Source organism: Corvus moneduloides, chromosome 4 (assembly GCF_009650955.1).
Source record: "Corvus moneduloides isolate bCorMon1 chromosome 4, bCorMon1.pri, whole genome shotgun sequence".
NCBI classification, from domain to species: domain Eukaryota; kingdom Metazoa; phylum Chordata; class Aves; order Passeriformes; family Corvidae; genus Corvus; species Corvus moneduloides.
In genome coordinates this window covers 3,790,416-3,810,322 of record NC_045479.1, presented here as the reverse complement: position 1 = coordinate 3,810,322, position 19,907 = coordinate 3,790,416, and the positions used below count along the sequence as shown (strand labels likewise).

The 19,907-nt window shown below is 40.3% G+C and overlaps 1 protein-coding gene across 2 annotated transcripts in view; it reads left to right on the top strand.

The window, feature by feature from the left end:
- The window catches only part of DERA (deoxyribose-phosphate aldolase), a 47,913-nt gene that overhangs the window by 12,473 nt on the left and 15,533 nt on the right, over positions 1-19,907 (top strand). For both annotated transcript variants that reach the window (XM_032107070.1, XM_032107069.1), the window contains exons 5-6: positions 1,453-1,587; positions 7,743-7,871. In XM_032107070.1, coding sequence (XP_031962961.1) covers positions 1,453-1,587; positions 7,743-7,871 — 264 coding nt within the window. The remainder of the gene's footprint in view (positions 1-1,452; positions 1,588-7,742; positions 7,872-19,907) is intronic.

Genomic DNA, 19,907 nt, shown 5'->3' with positions numbered 1-19,907 from the left:
TTTGTGCACTCCCAGCCCACTTGCCAAGAAAAGGCCTTGACTCTGTGCTGGCACTACTCTGCAGTTACCAAAACATCCCTGTGGAACCAACACTGTTTCCTGCACAAATCCAAAACACAGCCCCACACCAGCTCCTGTGAGGACAACTCTGTCCCAGCCAAAACCAGCACATCCCACAGGCTGACTTCAGGGAAGCTGTGTGCAGAGCCCGGGGTTGTTGCCTGCGGAGCATCCCACAGGTTCAGGACTTCCACTTCCAAATCCAGCAGTGCCAGCTCTTCTCCCGTCACCACACACGACAGACAAGTCCTGAATCTACAGTAAGCAAGAAGTAGAATCAAAGAATTACTCAGCTGGGAAGGGAGCCCTGGATGTCATCTGGTCCAACCTCCTGCTCAAAGCAGGGGCAGACTTTGAAGTTAGATCAGGTGTTTAATGCTAATGTGAGTTTTTTTGTTCGTTTCGTTGTGTAGGGTAAAAATACATACTAAATGCATTTCTATGTCAGAGAGAAAGACAGTCTCTGACAAAGCCATTATTTTTCCCATTTCCAAAGTTACCTCTGGGTTTTGTACTCAAACATAATAAACATAATCTTAAACAGAACTCATTGAAAGCAATTTTTGCTATACTGTGATTTAACCGTTAAACAATATTATTATGATTTAACTCGAGATGCTACTTAAAGGAATTGGAGAGAAGTTTAAAATGTATGTATTGCTTCATGTCTGAATTCACTCCTTGTTTGCTCAATTCTTCTGGAAGCAATAGATACTGTGCTTTTATGGAGGCTGTTCTGGAAAATACTAAGGCATGTGAAAGATCTTTTCGCAAGGTGCACTTACCTTGCTGGATGTTGGATTTTGAGGGTAGAGCTAATGCTTCTTGTGGATGAAGAGGGGGTAGGATGAGGTGCCTTTAGATTGTTTGAATCATGGCAGGGATTAAAAAAAAGAGTAACATTCAAACTTTTTGGTGTATTAGAGGTATTTTTAATTTTATGGTCTATTACCGCAGGCTTGGGCCCTAGGGTATATCACTGTGTCCTGCAGCCATAGGGAGGAAGAGGAGAGAAGATCCAGCAGGCAGGAATTGTGCAGCAAGATTGATTTATTTAATTATTTTACAAACTCTTTTATAGACTTTTTTCTTCATAGTCTAATTGGACAAAGGATCAGCCGCCCCTTGGGGTGATTGGCTAAAATCCTAAAACATCCATTGTCAAAGCATTTTTCTACTGTACCATAAACAAGACTTTTCAAGGTTGCAGGTGTTTGGTTGTTTACATAACTCTGCTACCTCTTCTGTGAGAGCGAAAAGTCTCTCATGGACTTAGAAAATAGCAAGAAAATCCTTGCTAGCAGCAGTTTTGTATCTACAATAGTCAATTTATAAAACTTCAACACATTCGTAAAACATTTCTTCCTTCTACCTGTACCCATTTCATTCTAGTGGCTGCTGGGTTTCCATCTGGACAAACTCCTCTAGAGACCAAACTGACTGAAATAAAGCTGGCAGTGGAATATGGTGCCCGAGAGATTGACATTGTCATTAGCAGGAGTCTGGTGCTGACTGGCCAGTGGGAAGGTAAGTAGAAAGTTCCTTTGGCAAGGACCCTAAACCTTTCTATGTGCATGTGCAGGGTCTGTCTTTGTCTCTTCCCCAAATCTCTCCATCAGTCCTTGAAGAATTTGGTTCCTCCCCTGAGAGTAACTGATAATCTGGGGCTCTGAGCTAAATAAAAACTGTTTAATTAATTTATGACAAAGGGTTGTGTTTTCTGAGAGGAATGCTGTTGGAAGTTGTCTCAGGCTGGGCAGGCAGAATGACTTTGTGGTTTGAAAATTAAGGTCTATTCCCTTCGTGCCTTTAGAGGATTTTGTGTACAGCATTAAAAAAACCCCCAGCAAGTAAAAGCCTAATTATTTGAACAGTTTTGTTAGAAAGCCCAAGGGGCTGCTAATGTAGATGATACCTTGTTAAATATACATGTTTCAATTCTTGATGAAAATAGGTGTTTTAGCTGTTTTCTTTTTCCTGAAAATTGAGGATACAAATTGACTATTCGTATCATTATTGATGTTCTGGTGTCTGTAGACTACTACTAATTAGTAAGAACAATAATGCTGAAGATGGTTTTTGCTCTAATTGCCTCCTTAATGTACTGTGAATGGTTTGCCTTAAGTGCTGACAGTGCTCCTATAACTAATCTCCATGTGAAGGTAGAGACATCATTGTCTTGGAATGAATTTTCCATTTAGCTGTGTAATGCAGTGCCATAATATCCTATTTGCTTGGAAGACTTTTTAATGGACCCCTGGTACCTGGCTTTATTTGAGGAAATAAGAGTCATCATGGTAATAGATCATGTTTTCTGATTTTGGTCTTCTTTCAATTCACAGTTAGAATTGAACCAGAAAACCCACATATTTCTGCATCTGTGTCTTCAGGACTGGTTTCCTTGCTGTAATATCTTGACCTCTTTTGTAGCATTTGCAATCTCCATACTTTTGGTCTTAGTTATATTGCTTGAAGGATTATCTGAAGGAGAACTCAGAGGAGAAATACAGGGCTTGGATCCAGAGAGAGAGTTAGTATGGTGACTGAAATGAACTGGACATACATTGTTAGCTTTCTCTGCATGGGAGATGAATGACTTTTTGTGGTCACAAATTACAAGGGAGGAGTACACAGACATAGCAGTGATGGATGTGATATAAAGGTGTCTGTTTACTAAATAAGTAAATTAGGGATGGCTTTTAATTTGGTGTGCATATTCTTTTATCCAGAGCTGGTGTCATGACAAGGTTGAAAGCCGTCCTTATTTTGGCATGGCTTAGATTTTTTTTTTTTTCACTGATGGCAGAATTCAAATTATTTCCAAATGATTTCTCTATGTTTATTCATTAATGTGAATCTGTTTGTGACACATGTTGACATGATCTTCAAAAAAAGCTCCTTCAGGAACAGAATTTACTTGCCACAGAGATCGCGATGCCACAGGGTGAAAAATTGCAATATTTAACTTTTCTATTAAAAACAAAAAACTATTTCATTAGGTGATCTGAAGACTTTGGTGAAAATCTAGTGTTCTGTCTTCCTGTTTAGCTATAGATATGTTACCTGTGTGATTAGGGATAATACAGAATAATCTATAAAGTACTTTTAAGGAATCTAGAAGAAGGGATGGAGAAGTTTTTTTTAGGCGAAATCCCTATATTACATAAAATTAAGAAGTCTAGTGCAGTACCTGTGCCTGTGTTCAAGGTGCTTCATCAGCTAAAGCTGCCTTGCAGTTCTGTTATAACTTATGCTAACAGTAGTAGTAATAATAATAGTAGTAATAATAATATACTCTTATGCTGACAGTCTTCACAACTTAAGAAGTTACTGAAAAAAAACCCTCTATGTGGTAGAGTGCTTTATCTTACTGTTCATTTTTAGCTTCTCTTGCAGCCTGTGCAATAATTGGGGTCACCACAATAGAATAGTGTTGCTTTGTGATTTGCTTCAAAGGCTTGTTTGGTTATTAAATATTTTAGTGTATGTGCAATTATGTCAAGTTATTTTAAAGCAGTTCTTGAATATTGCTGGAGCTCTCTATGACACTCAGAATGTATTTTCCAAATCTTTGTGAAGTAATTGTTAAGACCTTTTAAATAATGCTGAATATGAAAGCAGCTTTATTGGACAGCTAAATTACATCAGAAAATAACATTAAATGAGATGTAAGTTTATGAATTTACATACCTTTTATAACCTTTTAGCTTTTAAAGCAATACTACTTCAAAGTCATTTAACTCAGCTATTGTCTTGTATTACTTGACAAAGTATGGGTTAAGCTTAAAATTATCAATTTGGATACTTCCTTTAGACACAGAATGTGGAGTCTTTATGTGAGGAGTGATCAAGTTAAGCAACAAATTGTTGAAAGAAACTGGATCTGTTTATGATTCTTTTATTCCCCCCTGTTGTCAGTATTTGCTGTACCTCCTGAAGTTGTGTGGGGTACAGTAATGTTGGTGCTAATTTCACAGCTTTTAGCAAACACCTGGGCATGCTACACTGTCAGTGGCTTCAGGAGCATTCTTATTCCATCATTTGCTCCATGGCAATTGAATTTTCCTTGTAAGAAAAGGGAAAACGTTATATTTTAAGAAATTTGAGCATGGCTGCATCCATGATATACATTAGGTATAACCTCACTATGAAAACTGCTTTTCACTTCTGCTGATCTTTCAGATGTGAGTTTAGAGGCTTTGATCAGGGATTGGGACCCTATTTTGTGCTACATACTTCATAAACAGCGTGGGCAAAACACACCCCCCGCTCCAGAGGCTTGGAGAAGACTCCACGTGTTGTTCAGGGACGCTGTAGTTGGATTTACCATTCCTGGATGTGCAGACTGCCTTGGGATCTCAAAGCCTGGCTGCACAATTTCTGTCTCGTGTTGTCAGCGGCACCTCAGGCTCCTGAAGCCAGGCTCTGTTTCCAGCTCCGTGCGAGTCACTGGAGCCTGGAGTTGCACATATGTGGCTGAGAGCAGAACTGGGGGAGCAGTGTTGTGCTGATAGCCTTGTGCTTGTCATTTTGTTAACAAACCTGCCATTAACATGCCAGACAGAAGGGGCTCCAGCTCATTCTCCAGTTTCCCATCACAATTACCTTGATCTTTCGGGCTAACAGAAACCCAAACATCTTCTCATCTCAACTCCTACCCCTAACATCAGTCACTGTGACTGACTAGATAAAAACACCAAAGAATTGAGGTTTTTTTAAAAAAAGTGATTTTATCACCACATTTATGAAGAAGAGCTATTTCATAAAAAACTAAGCAGTGTGGTTTTTTCCTCCTTTAATATTTTCATTTCCTTTGTAGGAGATACAGATTATCCGCTTTATTTTGTGATTTTTAGGACTAATGTATTACACCAAAGTAACAGACCATCTAGACAATCTAGTCCAGATTATGGCCAGCAGAAATTTTCAGGGATGTTTGCTTGGGAAATGGATATGAGAAGGAGCCTTTTCTTTGATGTATTTAATAGCTGCTAAAATTCAATATAATGTACTAAATATTTACAGTGTTAGGAAAGCTACAAAAAAAACTTCCAACTCTTGTGTTCTATAACAGTGAAATTAAAACCACAGCTATCAAAGCATTTTTTTTCCCCTAAAAAATCTGAATTCTTCTGACTTCTGTAAATGCATGCAGTAAAAGCAGATCTAAAGTTCATTAAAGCTGTCAGGTATCTCAAGTGGTGCAAAGTAGAGGAGTTCTTATGTCACATCCATTTTAACAGCTAAATCAGTAGAGCTATTGCACACTATATTAGTGAGCACCAAGTATACCAAGTATATTCTGTGTAGGTTGGCTTGCTTTGGGGTTTTTTTTGTGAGTTTAGTGGTTTGGGTTTTTTTTTCTTTTTGGTTTTTTTCCCCTGGCTTAAGATTTAGACTGCTTTTAGAAGGGATAATATTGGTGCTTTGTTCGAGATGCTGCAGAGTACTGGCCATTTGCTTTGAGAGCTTTTGCTTTTTTTTTTCTTTGTTTTATGAGTCAAAAAGAAAATCTCTTGCAACCTCTTCATGGTGTTCTTAGCTCCCAGTTGAAAATACGCCTGCAGGGTTTCCTGTGATAGAGTTTTTTGACCAAAATCTTTGTGCCAGTGCTGCTAACCAGAGAAGCTGTGTCTGCTGTGGCAGTTGCTGGTGTTCTGCCCAGCTCACAGATAGTCCTGGATTTGTAGCATCCAGCTTTGATCCTATTGCTATTCAGCTTGAGGGAACTGAGTCGTTAAGTGTTGGACTTTCTGGCAGCACAGACTGTCCCACAGGAAGCCCAGGACTCCTTGAAACACCGAGTACATTTTCGACTGAGATTAACTCCACCCATACTACAGACATTTGCCCAAGAGTTTCAGGATAATCCCATTATTTGTGCCTTGATTTAAATCTGACTGAGGACTGAAACTTCTCTTTTTATTTTTGAAAGGAGTAGGAGTTTTTACACTTGTTCTGTATCAAAGCAGTTCCAGCTTGCATGGGGAATGAGATGCTTTGCTTAATTTGCTGTCCCAGATGTAGTTGCATTTCTATCTGTACTTTTACTGTGGGGTTGAAAAGGCCCTATGAATGTCAGCTATTGTCTGCAATAATTGGTCTCTGAATAAAGAACAGCATTTCTTACCTACACACCTGCCCCATTAAAGTGTGCCCACTTCTCCTCCACCTCAGCTAACCTGATAGACACGGATGATTGAGGATCCTGAGTTGTTCCTGTCCGTGGGATGATGTGTGCTGGCAGGTAGTGAGCCTGTTCAAACCAGCTTGATGCTAATTGCATGTGAAAGTACCTTCCAACTACAGGCGGGGTGCTGAAGCTGCAGTGCCAGGGAACAACAGCTGTGAGGATGTAATTTCTTTTCATGGAATCCAACCTAAATGTACATTTTGTTGATTTTATTTTGACACATTTGGTGGTGTATCTCAAAGGTAGGGAAAACTTTCTCCTCTTGTTACTGAAACTAGAAAAACAAGAAAGCTGCTTTCTCTGGGTTTTCAAAAGCTTCAGGAAAGAGTCGCTCCACAAAAAGAGATTCCGTTTGGATCTAACATGAGAAGGGTTATTAAATGCACAAAAAGATAGCACAGGTCCTTTGTGTTTCCTTTTTGAGCCTTGACTTGATGTAGGTTTCTGGAGCATCATCAATTGATCAATAAAACATGTTAGACTGCATGCTAGTACTGATTAATTCACACCTTTGGTACACAGCAAGAAACAAGGTGAAGCCTGGTGCCTATAAAGGGACTTGCTAAGTGCATTAGCCAGTTGTCTGCTAATGTGTGCAGCATGTCTCAGAAGGCCACACCAGCAATTCCAGCCCTGGACACCCTGGTGTGCTGATGGCATCAGTCAGACACAGGCCCTACCACAGCTGGCAAACCCTGCTCGACGCTTCCAGGTCTCACTTAAGGGCAGAGAGGAAAAGAAGTCTCATATTGCTGAAAGAAACGAGTCTTTATAGTCTGGACTGTTTAGCAGGACCTATTTAAAGCTGTATTCTAGCCCTCTTCTCTGTCAAAGAACTTTTTGATTATGTGTTTGTGAAAAGGACCCTCTTGCAGAGCATCCTGTTTGTTTCTTCTGCAACTTTGTTTTTTGAATTCAGAATCCAGAAATGGTGACTGTGCACTGTAAGAGCTGCTTTTCTCCTCACACTGGAGCAGTCTTAAACATCCCCAAGCAGCCAACTTCTGACAGCAGTGCTTCATTAATTTCTAGCTCTTTTAGCCTCCCTGTGTTTAAACTTTTGTGGGAGCGCTGCTGAATTTTACCAGGAAGGATGGGAGGTTTTTGCTGACCAGGTGCACGGGAAAACATAACTATCTATGAGTACTGATTCAATGTACTACCATATTTACTGCTGGAAAAGCTGGTTTAAGACCAATCTTTACTATCATAGCATTTTTTACTCCTGATGTATTCATGGGTATTTGCTTCACTGCTCACATTTGTAGTTTTGAGAGAACAGACATTAATAGCTATTAGGTAAAGTCTGAAACTGCACGGCATTGCTAATTACCTCCAGTCATGTAATTTATTGAACTTACAAAACTTAAGTTCTTGAGTGCTATGACTAATTATAAGATTGGAAATTAATCCAGAAGTGGAAATTACAGCCATACTTGAAAATATCTCTCAGGCAACTTTGATCATTTCCACATGCTTTTATCCCCAGGTCTCTACGAGGAGATCCGTCTGTGCCGTGCGGCCTGTGGAGAAGCTCACATGAAAACCATCTTGGCTACGGGTGAACTGGGGTCCCTTGCTAATGTCTACAAAGCCAGTATGATAGCTATGATGGCAGGTAAATGCACCTGGTTTTCCTTTTAAGCTAAGAATGCCTTTGCTCTATTATTTATGAGGCTTAAAAGTTCCTAGTCGTGGAAGTTTGGTTTTGTCGATAGTAGAAAAAACTTGCGTAGCAATTACTGAAGTTGCAGGTGGAGTAATGAAGTGTCAGTCGTTTTGCATAACCTACAAAAGCTGCATGAAATGTTAAGTGACAAACTGCTGAATGGCAAGGGTTGTAGGAACAAGTAAAATTCGTTGTCAAACATCTGATTTGATCAGAATATTTTACAGAGACGTTTGGGGCAGACGCACTTATGGAAGCAATTGTGGTGCCCTCCAGAAATGTTGTAGGTAGATGGCTCACAAGCTTGTTTTAAATGCAAGGGACACTTCCCTGTGAAGATTCATGCCAACAGCTCTCATTTTTGGTTTGTGATCACTTCTTCTAACCACCTCAGAGAATGCAGCTCAGGGAACCAACCTTCCAGTGAACAGGACAGAGTTTCCGGGGGCTCTGTGTGCTTTGTAGGTGTGACTTTTTTGCACAGCTCAGCACCCGTTTGAGCCCAGATTTTCAGCAGTATATTCTCTCTCTGCAGCTTTGGGGCTGTGCTGGTACAATTTTTCCTAGTTTAACCAGGATTTTAGTTCTGTGTTTTAGTGCTATGTTGGAGATGCAAAACTTGGAATTGGCTTCCAGGCACTTGCTTTTCCCACTGTGCTTGAAAGAGGGTTCCTCAGGTTTATTTCTAGAAGTGTAAAGATATACTAAGAACCACTTGGGTTAGTCTGTTTTCTAAACTTCCCCTCACTTTTTGGGTTGATTTTTTTTTCCCCGACTTTTTTTTTCTTCAGACTTGAAATTCTTATGTTAAAGCAAGAAAAACGTCATCAAGTGTCTTTATATTTAAAGTATTTAAATAAATATTCAGCTTGCTGCTGACCTCACTGTCTCTGTACACAATTCTGTGCTTATCTGATTCAAGTGGAACGGAGAGCATTCCAGGCTTGTAACAAGCCCACCTACAATGTCAATTAGTATCATTAGACACAGAGAATCAGTATTATGCCACTAAATATTGCTTTTAATTAGAAGAGGTGTAAGAAATACACATTTCCTGTTATTTAAACATATGCACTAATCATTATGATCACTTTTTGTACCACTGAGTAGTGAAAAATTCAGCTTGTAAAAGCATTTTACCATTTTCAGAATTTTGCTGGTGTAGTTTTTTTGAAATACAGCAGATGGCTCTATTGTTAATGATTTTCCTTGCCTAGTTATTCATTTTACAAGATACTTATCCATCTGAATATATCCAGTAATTTCCTTATTTCAGTCTTTTGCTTTTTCTTTGTGGTTAGGCATAAAAATAAGAATTTATTTGTGCTCTACATACATGCAGTGAGGGCCAGGTTTTCAGACTCCAACTCGTCAGAACTGCTGAGAGCCTCCAATTCCAGCTGAATTTTTGTTTTGTTTGTATATTTGTATCATTTGGTGGAGAAAGTCAATCCATAGTATAGTGGATTCAATGCAACACTGGCTTTAGAAGTTTTTGCTGCCTCTGACCAGTTGCTCCTGTCCTTTACAGCAACATACAGCTCCTTCAGCTGTGCTGTTAGAAGTGCTTCCCATACTTCATTGTAAGCTGAGGTTTCAAAGAGTTACAGTTGAAAATTACTCCAAAAAAAGGGTTAACTAGTTTGCTGTGTGGTTTTTGATTGGTTGGCAGTGTTTTAGGGGTTTTTTTTTAATGGTCACAACCTCAATAACCTGGTTTCCAGCCTTGCTTTGCATGCAGTTTTATCAGTGCAACTGAGGATGTGGTGTGCAGTCCTTAAACTGCTCTCACTTCACTATCCATGATGTCAGCCATGTGGGGAGCACAGAATCCTGGGGTTACAGATGTTTGCATTGCCTTGCTGAGCATGCACACATTCACCAAGGTCCTGGAGCACAAAGCCACCAGAGGTGTTGCAGCCAGTATATTGTATATATAATTTGCCTCTGTTTGAGTTGGTGGCTCCTGACTGTTGTTGTCTCTGAAATAATTCTCCATGGCTACTTTTTCTTCCTTCTCTAGTGAAGTCCATAAGGACGACAACATCAGACTGGGAGGAGGTACACAGTTACCTTAAATTCTTTTAACCATGCCTTTACCAACTGACTGACATGCCATAAATTCTTATGGAATGTTTAAGAAGCTATTTCTGAGTGAAAGAGGCTGACATCCCTCTAAGGACAGTGACTCACCTGGCAAGAATAACCTCTGCAGTGCTGAGGAGGACATACTGGCAGGGAGCATTGCACAGCAGTGGCTCTGTGCCACTGCCAAAGGAGCAGTTTTTGGAAAGCTGACCAGGACAAATGCCTAGCACTGAATCAGGGGAATTTGGGTCATTGGTTTAGATCATCCACTGCCATTTCTTGTGCTTCTTCCAAGTCCTCATGCAGGTTTGAGTGCATGAGCTTCTCAAGAAAACTGACTGCATTTTTGACTCTGCTTTGGGACAGAGAGTACAGTGATTAGTGGTGTTCAGTATCTGGTATATCCTTGTGTGAGTCACATCCGTTTCTACAGGAGACACTCAAGTCTGTGCCTAAGTAGTCTCTTGGAATAAACAGTCCTAAGGAACAGAGATGGGTGCCTGACTCCCCCATGCTAGTTGTAACTATTGTGGATTTCTTCATCATGGTGTCTTTAAAGAGTTCTTGTCCATAGGGTGAAAGGTGGCCATTTTTTAACTTCTGTTTCTTGACAAAGACATCAGAAACAGCCAAGGAAGGCAGACCAGGAAGGGAAAGATGAACTTGCCGTGGGAAAGGAATACTTCAGTAAAGCTGTTGATGACTTAATTGCATATTTCGCTCAGATAGAAGATTTTTATTGTGGAAAACCGTATTACCTTATTACAAAGTCTTTACTGTGTAACAATTCATAATCATTAAGATATGCAGACTAGGAAAGAGGTGGAGGAAGTGATTAAGTAAAAGTACTTTAAAAGTGAAAACTTGATCTATGTCATTTTGACTGTGAAAACTGCTCCTTTTATGCCACACTTTGGGAAGCTAAGGGAGCACAGCAGTGACATGTGAAAGATACTTGTTGTCTTTATATATATCTAAACAAGGACCTGTGTAAAGAACAGGAAAAAGTGATGTATGTTCTTCTGCAGCTCTCCTAATGTATGGGTTTCGAAAAATTTTTTCATAGGTCATTAAACAATTAGTGAAATAAATTGTATGTCGAGATACTGACAAATGTAAACATTGAATTTAAAGGGAATGAGTTAGTGCTAAAACAAACCAACTTCTAAAGTCTCTAGCACAAAAAATCCTGCAAGAAGTAGCAGAAGACTGTGGAAGCAATAAGGTCTCTGATGAGCAGGGGAAAATTAAAACACATTAAGTAAGTGAGAAGAAATGGTTTTAGATCCTTTGATGCTGTTGATCCCAAAGTGAACAGAAGTAACATAGCCAAACAGCGAGGAAAAGCTTTGTGTTGCAGCTCACAGGAGAGAAAGAGGGTTTGGAACGTCGCAAAATAATGCTGGTCTACACAAAGCTTTTACCTCAGCTCTAAATAAAGTTTTTATACGGGTTAATGTAAGGGAAGGCAAACTCTAAGATGCCAATAGCTGTTGTTGTTCTGAGCACTTTCTTGCAAAGATTTGTTCTGAGCAAGGTTATGTGGTGTGGCTGTAAACATGCTAGCAGTCATCTGAGTGCAAGGGCTGACTTCCTCCTTCCTCCATGAACCAAAACTTCTCCCAAGTGACTGTTCCATGGAAAATGAGAGACCAAAGAAAACAAACTAGCAAAATTGACTGAAAAGCAAGGCATGCTTTGCTCACATGCAGCTAACGTAGGAAACAAGACTACTGAATAAATAATAATACTTGGCACTTAGTACTTTGTCTTTAAAGCACATACTGACCTTAGCAGAGTAAATCTTACAATTACCTTGTGAACTATGAGACGAAGATAGTAACAGACAAAAGTCAAACTGAGATCAGTTGTGAGTTTCTGGCTTTGAGTCTTGTGCTCAGCCCAAAAGTCAGGGCTTCCTCCTCAGCAGCATGTGAGTTGTATTGTGTGTTGGTTTAATTATGTGTCTGCAAGTTCAGCTGTAGTTTGATACTGTCAGTCAGTTATTAGAGCCCAGAGCATTTCCAAATGAAAGGCAAGCCAAGGGAGGAGGCTTGGTAACACAGAAAAAACAAAATTTCAATTTGTCTCTTGTTTTACTTGCCTGAAATACAACCAACTGTATTGAGTTGACAGTGTTTCTGTAAAGGGTACACTCTACCTGTAAAACATCCATCAGAAATCAGGGGCAATATGTGTCTGTCTTCTTCTGGAAGCAGCTCCTGTCTGTGGATGTGAGCTGTCTCTGAATGCTCTCCAGGGTGACAGACCATGTTAAGCTCTAGTCTGCAGGTCCAGTATGGGGCTGGGGGCAAGTCAGTGAGTCCTTACTCTTAGGAATGTGTGGGGAGAGTACTTAGCACTGACTGGTGACTGAGGCTTTCTTGGTCACTGTCTTGAATGCAGAAGTGGTTGCAGTTGGCTGCTTAAGGGGCTTATCAGGACAGTGACTGTTGCTGTGGAATTATGTTGGGAGTTGATCACTTCCCTGTCTGCTGCAGCAGATGTCCTGCATTCTGCATAGTCTGTGGTTGTTCTGCATCTTCAAAGCTCTAGTTAACATCACTGAAAGTTTAGTGCAAAGAACAAGCTCAAAACACACTGCAGAAAACCGAGGTGCAGTGTGACAGTCTGTCTCAAAGGTTTGAATGGTATCATGGACTAAGAAAGTTTTTGAATTAGGAGTAAGATCAAAAGATGGAGTATCTTTAAATACAATCAGCCTAAAAGAAGTTGGTACAGAACCAAGTGACTTCATTTGTTCAGGTACAGAATGGGGAGAAATGAAAAAGCTGGCAGTATGAAAATGCAGATAACAGCATGTTCAGTAAGGCACTACAAGGATGCTCCCTTAAATGAGGTAATTGCCTACAAGCTTAGCAGTGATACTGCAGCTAATCACTGGAAATAATGTAGGCGTGATAGATAAGCTTGGAGTTGAAAAGTTCCAACAATGCAATCACAATATCCTCAGGTTTGAATTACTGATGAGAGGCCGTACAAAGACTAGTAGCAAAAAAAAAAAAAAAAGAAAGTGGGGCTTGAGTAAAGCAGACCTTGAAGGAATGTGAAATGAGACTTAAAAATCTGTCTGGAACTCGGTAATATATGTGTAGGGAATCAGAAGTGAAGGAATGGAAACTGATTGAGACAGGCTAGGGCAGGCTCTCATGAAAAGTCTTTCCAGTTGAGTCAACAGAACCCTGCATGGGTAAGTAGAGGGCAGAAGTAATACTTAAGAGAAACAAAGATGTTGGGGGAAAAATAAAGATACAAAGAGTCTGTGAAGTGAGAAGAGAGTTAGAGTGCATACAGTGAAGCCTCATTTGTTTGCAGTTTGTTAAAAACCCAGACGTGCATGCAATGGTGCATTTTGTTATGCATTTATTTATGTGCTTACTGAGCTGTGCCTGCCTACACAGCCATATCTGAGGGGAGATCTTTATCGGGGACCATTCCTATTTGTCAGAGCAGGATGCCTGGCAACTCTGCTAATTTTCTGCAAGGTCTGTTCTATTAATGGTATTCTCCTGTAATCAGAAAATAAGAATATACACCCTCCAACGAAGTCAAAGAGGAAATACCAGTGTAAAACAGATGACTTGTCAGCTCTGTACCTGTTTGTTTGATTTTTGTGTTACCCACACCACCACTGGACTTTCTCTCTCAACCATTCCCACTTACAAATAGAAACTCTGCTATTTCCAAGCACTTCTCACCAGAAGAACACCAAATCAGGAAGCCAGAAGATGGGTTTGAGGTTGCAGAATGACTTCCAGCATGTCATCACTTTTGACAGCTCTCCTTGCCTCTCTGATTTTCTGTGTGTCAAATTAACATTTGCACGTTTTGTAGAGCCTCTGTGAGGCTTAGTAAATTAAGATATAAACAGAAATATGTTCCTCTCAATAGAAGGTAGAAATTTTTTTGTGCTTGTGCATGAAGATGAAATACCCTTGGTCACGATTCAAATTGGGAAATGGAGCAAGAGAAGGTCTGGAAATTTTCTGGCAGGAGCTGCTGGCTGTGATTTCCTGTACAGCCAACCCTGGGAATGGCAGTGGTGGTGGAAGCCGGCAGAGCTCCAGGCTGATGCTTTGTGTACTGCAGGGGACAGGAGCAGCAGGGAGGTCCCCTTCCTTCAGCCATTCTCGTGGCACTCTTCCCAAAATGTTCTTCCAAATGGGAGAGTTTTGCCATGTTTCCCGTACGCCTGTTCTGTCGTGCTTTGGTGTTCTCTCTGCACTGAGCAAAGTGGAGCTGTGGAGGGGCAGGAGTGTGACAGCTCCTTGGAAATCCCAGGCTTGTCCTTTGCTGTGAGGAGAAGGGTTTGAACACTGATTTCTGCTCCTTGACCTTTAAGAAAGTGGCTATTCTTTATGCTTCAACCTCTGGAACTGGTTGTGGAATAGCAGGTTGCAGTGAGTGGGCAGGTACTGACAGAGTAGCACACTGCTGAGAGGGGTCAACCTTCTATTAGCAAATTATCCTCAGTGCCTGAATAGCACTTTATTTTTGCTGATATTCGAGATCTTTCCAAAACATGTTAATTATGGAATATCTAAATGGTATACTTTCAATTTATAACAAGTGATGCAGAGAGGTGAGAAAGCACCCCTGTTGGGTTAATTTTCCCCATGAATGAAACCTTGTTTCTATGTTAAATAACTTGTTAGAATTTGCGTTAAAACTTCTCAAGTTTCATATCACCTCAGACTCAGAAATTGTTGCACAGTGAATAGTTCTACTCAAACATGCCAGCAAAATAACAGGGCTTCCTGGCAAAAAACTTTGCATCTGGGAAGCTCTGGTATTGAAGGTAATGGCTTGAGAGAATGCAATTTTGAAACATGGAAATATTATGTAAAATCAATAGATGTACTGGGTACTATTTATTTCTCTGATATTTCGGGTTGGGTTTTTTTATTCTGTCAGCAGCAGGTGTTAAATTCTACTAAACCAGTGAAAAATAGAAATAAATATTTAATTTACTGTATCTATCAATTATATTATATTGGCTTATGAAATATTGAAGTATCTTTTAAGAGATTGCAAGTAGGAGCACTAGTTAGAAAATCCAGTCCCTTAACAGAAACTTAATATAGATGTGGAAATAAACTAAGCATGATTTTAAGGTTGCAGGTCCTGGATATTTTTTTGTTGCTTTTTAAGGTATCAAGGCTTAGTGGTTGTGCCTGTCTAATTTGAAGATACTTGCTCATGGCAGCAGCAATGTGGATTTAGACTTCTAAAGAGAAATGTGTTAAGTGGAAAAATACAACAGGAATATGTGATCTTGAACATCATTAGGTTATTTTAAAAGCTCTGGATACTCACTTGAATCTACCCATTTAATCACAAGGACACAGTGAAAACAAAGAGGCATAACAAGAGATGAGTACAAATATAAGAGGAATACCTGTTGAGCCATTAAAGTGGGGCAGAAACTAGTCACTATGAAACAAGAAGTTTCCTGTGAGGAGGGCATGGATTGTTTCCTTACCTGAATGTTAATAAAGCTGTATGTTAAAATACACTGATACCAATATAAAGACATTCATGAGCTTTTAACAAATCATGTCCTAATGGTGCTGATGCTGCATTTTGAAGTGTTACCTGATGAAGTGCAGAGAAACAGACTGAATACCCCAGCTGACTGCTGGGCTGCATGAACTCATTCCTCACTGAGCTACACGAGACTGGTCAAATGCAAATGCATTTATCACAGAATCAGAATATACTGAGTTGGAAGGGACCCATCAGCATCACTGAGTGCAGCTCCTGGCCCTGCACAGGACACCCCAAGAGTCACACCAGGTGTCTGAGAGCAATGTCCAAATGCTTCCTGAACTCTGTCAGGCTTGGTGCTGTGACCACCCCGGTGGGGAGCCTGTTTCAGTGCCCAGACACCCTCTGGGTGAAAAACCTTTTCCTCATATCCAGCCTAAACCTCCCCTGACTCAGCTTCACGCAGTTCCCTCAAGTCTTGTCACTGGTCGTGAGAGTGAAGAGATCAGTGCCTGCCCCTGCTCTGCCCCTCACAAGGAAGCTGTAACTGCACTGAGGTGTCCCCTCAGTCTCCTCCGGGCTGAGCAAACCAAGTGCCCTCAGCTGCTCCTCACACAGCTTCCCCTCAAGGCCCCTAGCCATCCTCATGGCCTCCTTTGGATGCTCTCTAATAGTTTAATGTCTTTTTTATACTGTGGCACCCCAAGCTGCCCCCAGGACTTGAGGTGAGGCCACCCCAGTGCAGAGCAGAGCAGGACAATCCCCTCCCTTGCCTGGCTGGTGATGCTGTGCCTGATGCCCCCCAGGACATGGTTGGTCCTCCTGGCTGCTTGTGTTTGACATTGTTCCTTCCTTATAAATGTCAAGTTTTCACCAGAATTCCAAAGGCCTGCCTAACAGACTTTGTCAGTCTATTTGAGTCATGTTCTCAAAGGAAAAGATTGCTGTCAGAACATGAACATAGGACATAGCAATACTCAGAAATATGCTCATTACAATGGTGTTTGGAAAGAGACTCTTCCAGCTTGCCTCTGTGGTTGCTTGCAGTGTTTTTGATGAGTTATACAAGGAACTTGAATTTCCTTGGCAGGTACTTGGGTTACTTGGGGTCTGTCTCCCAGCCATTCTGTGTTCCTCTTGATTCTTGTGGCTCAAATTGTGTTGGGGGGATTTTGGAAAGAACGGAAGATATTCCCTTCTTTGACACTATACTTTGGAATTTCATCCTCTGGGAAATGTTTCTGATTTGATTTTGTTGTTTGGTTGTTTTTTTGGTTTGTTTTTTTTTTATTCCTTTTCAGAAATTGTAGTTTTAGAATTCAGCATCTCTCGGGTAAGACAAATGAAGATTTCTGCCTGTGCTTACTTTACAGTTACTAGAGACAATAGCTTTACCAGAGGTTTCTGTAGTAGTCCTCATTCTGAGGGAATTTTTCAAAGACAAAATTGACAGCAAAGGCCATAGTCTTCATGGCAAATCAACAGGGATCTGACAGCTGATTGTCTTTTGTACCTTTGATGTTTCTTTCCTGCTAGCATTCAGGCTACAAAGTGATTTCCCTGCAGTGTACAACTGCAGCTGATTTCTAAAGTTGAGTTCTCCCTAAATCTGAGATGTAGAAAAGATTCCTCCTCGGTGATACCAGGACCTCTTCTTGAGTAGAACATCTTCTTTCCATCACCTTTGTAGTCATGTTGCAAATCCAATGTCCAATTTACCAGCCTATCCCAAACATCAGAGGAGTGAAGGAGTGAAGTCTTGCAGTTTGTCATGAAGATCTGTTAATTCACCTCTAACAGACCAAAAAGGAAACAAGGGATGATGTTCCATGTTCCATGCGTCACGTTGCACTTAAATTATGGAATACAAAATTGTTCGTCGTGTATCTTCAAAAGCCTCCTTCCCACTAGTCCTGGAAAGTGAACCTGTGGAGAACTCAAAGGAAGCACAAAGCCTTACTCATAAATGGAGCTTTGGAACAAAGCTGACCCCCAGGATGAGGAAGCAGCTTGGTGGGGTATGATGGAAAGGGATGCTGTGTTTCTCGGGTCTCCTAGTCCCCAGGAAGAGGAGGGCTGGCATGTCTCAGCTGGTTCTCTGCTACCATGATACCATAAATACTGTTGATAGCTAACTAGTTAGGTTTATGTTGTAATCAGGCACTGTGTTTGCAGCTGCTCTGGATCTCAGCAAATTCAGCTTCTCAGCAGCTTGCTTGGTTGCCAGTTGCAGCATGGTTGTGGCTTCAAGGCAGACTCCTCAGGAACTTCAGCTGGATGGACCCTGTGCTATTGTAACAATGCCATTTCCAGTGCCTGGGTTAGAATTACAGCTCAGCTTTAAATTAACTGCCTCCAGAGAGCACTGCAGAAATGCTTGGTTTTTCCCTTGAAGTAAAACAAAAATATCCTAGTAAAATAAACAGAGCTACTCCATGCCCTTGAACAACTTCTTGGTGAGTTCATTTGCAGGGACTTGTTTGTATTATGAAGTAAGCACTGAAGCTGGGAGAGGAACTCAGAAGGAAAGTAAAATATTTTTCTTCTAAAATGTTGATGAGATTAAGTAAAAAAAAAGTTATTCAGAGGTAAAGAGAAGCTTTTAGGTTTGAAGTATTCCTGTGCCTTTTTTTACTGTCATAAGAACACAGTTTTGGAGTGAAACACAGGAACACGCAGAGCACTTTGTCACCTATGTATAAAAGTGCTGCAGATGAGAACAAATAATTACTGATTAGTAACACCTCTGTATTTTGTTGCTCCTTCCTGTCTAATGAATGTCTTGCTCCTGAAAGACAGAAGCAGGAGAGATCTGAGGTTATTTGAGGGGGAATTTTTATGCAGCGGAAGGCAAAGGAAAGGTAAGAACGGAATCAGTTAAAGTCAGAAGGAGGCAACTAATGTGGCTTTTGAGGTACCAGTGGTGCATTTTGTATTTTCATGGCTGTGCCTCCTGTATGGCTTGTGAGTTGTCTACGTTTTCATTTGCTAAATTAGGCGGGACATCACATAAAGAGTAAAATAGTCAGTGAAATGTAGAAAGATTGAGATCATCGTGATCATGCAAAGCTTGCAGATGCCTTTCCACAAAATGTGGTTAGCTACAGCACTGATTTTTATGTTAATTTACTAGTGAATAATTTAAAAAGACCTGTTTACTTTTTAATAAAAAGGAAAGATATAAACTGGCTGAGTGTTCCTAATGTTACTTACAGCTGCCATTGAGCAGATGTTAGGGATTCTTAGTGGTAGGCTAGACCAAAATAAGTTTTATGAATAAACAAACAATTTCTTTCTACTACCAACTCTTTCAGGCTGATTCTCTCCCAAATTCACTATGAATGGCTTTTTAAAGTCTCCTCATAAATAATTACCTTTCTTGTGGCACTTTTTTCTAGGCACTTGGATTTTAATTACAATGATGAACTGTTTTAATAAGTTGTTAAATAATTTTATCTTTTTAGGATTGAATCCATTTTCTATTTCTCTTTGACTTCATTGGTTCCTGGGATTTTAATCCTTTTAATTTGTGCTAATACACTTTATAAATTCATACTGGAGAAGTAAACAGCATGCAGCAGCATCATTTTCTTTTGAACTCTGTGCACGTACGCCCACCTCGGCTTGCTGGTTATCAATGGTCTCCTGTTACTAGTAACCATTTTGTTTAACTCAGTCATTTGGATCACAGTCAGTATGAAAAGATAGGTAATTAAATGGAGACAATGTGGTTTTGCCTTGGGCTAATGTCTGGGGGCCTTAAAGCCCTCCACGGATGTGAATACAGTGCTTAGTTGATAGATAAGGGATATGTAACACTGCTGTACTTCACCCCAGAACCACATTTTCCAACATAAATACTTACCAGGTACCTTTGCACGGGATTTGATGTTGCTGAACACAGAATTCCTCGCCGCTTTTGTGCTGTTTATGCCAGAAGGAAAGGTACAGACAGGGTGGTCGCACCTCCTGGTGCGACGCTGACACCGTCGCTGCCTCTGAACTTTGGCACGCGACAGCTCAGGAGAACACAGGGGATGTTCTGCTTGACCACCTCTATTTCTGAACGTGTGAGGGAAGAAGTCATTGAGACCAGAGTGAGGCTCTGAAATATTGCTGCAAATTTTACATAGATGGGGTTTTTTTTTCTGTAAGGAAGACATAAAATGTACTGTCTCAATGAATAGTGACATTTAATAACTTGCCACTAAATACCTATGAGGATATATATACACATCTAACACAAAGAGAGTTTGATATTCAATTTCTTTGATTCACAGTATTTCAGTAAAAAGAATGGAATGCCAAAGTTCAAAATGATAATATATATTTCGTGTAAATTTTTAAAAATGTAAAACCTTTATATAAAATGTGGATTTGAAGACTGGA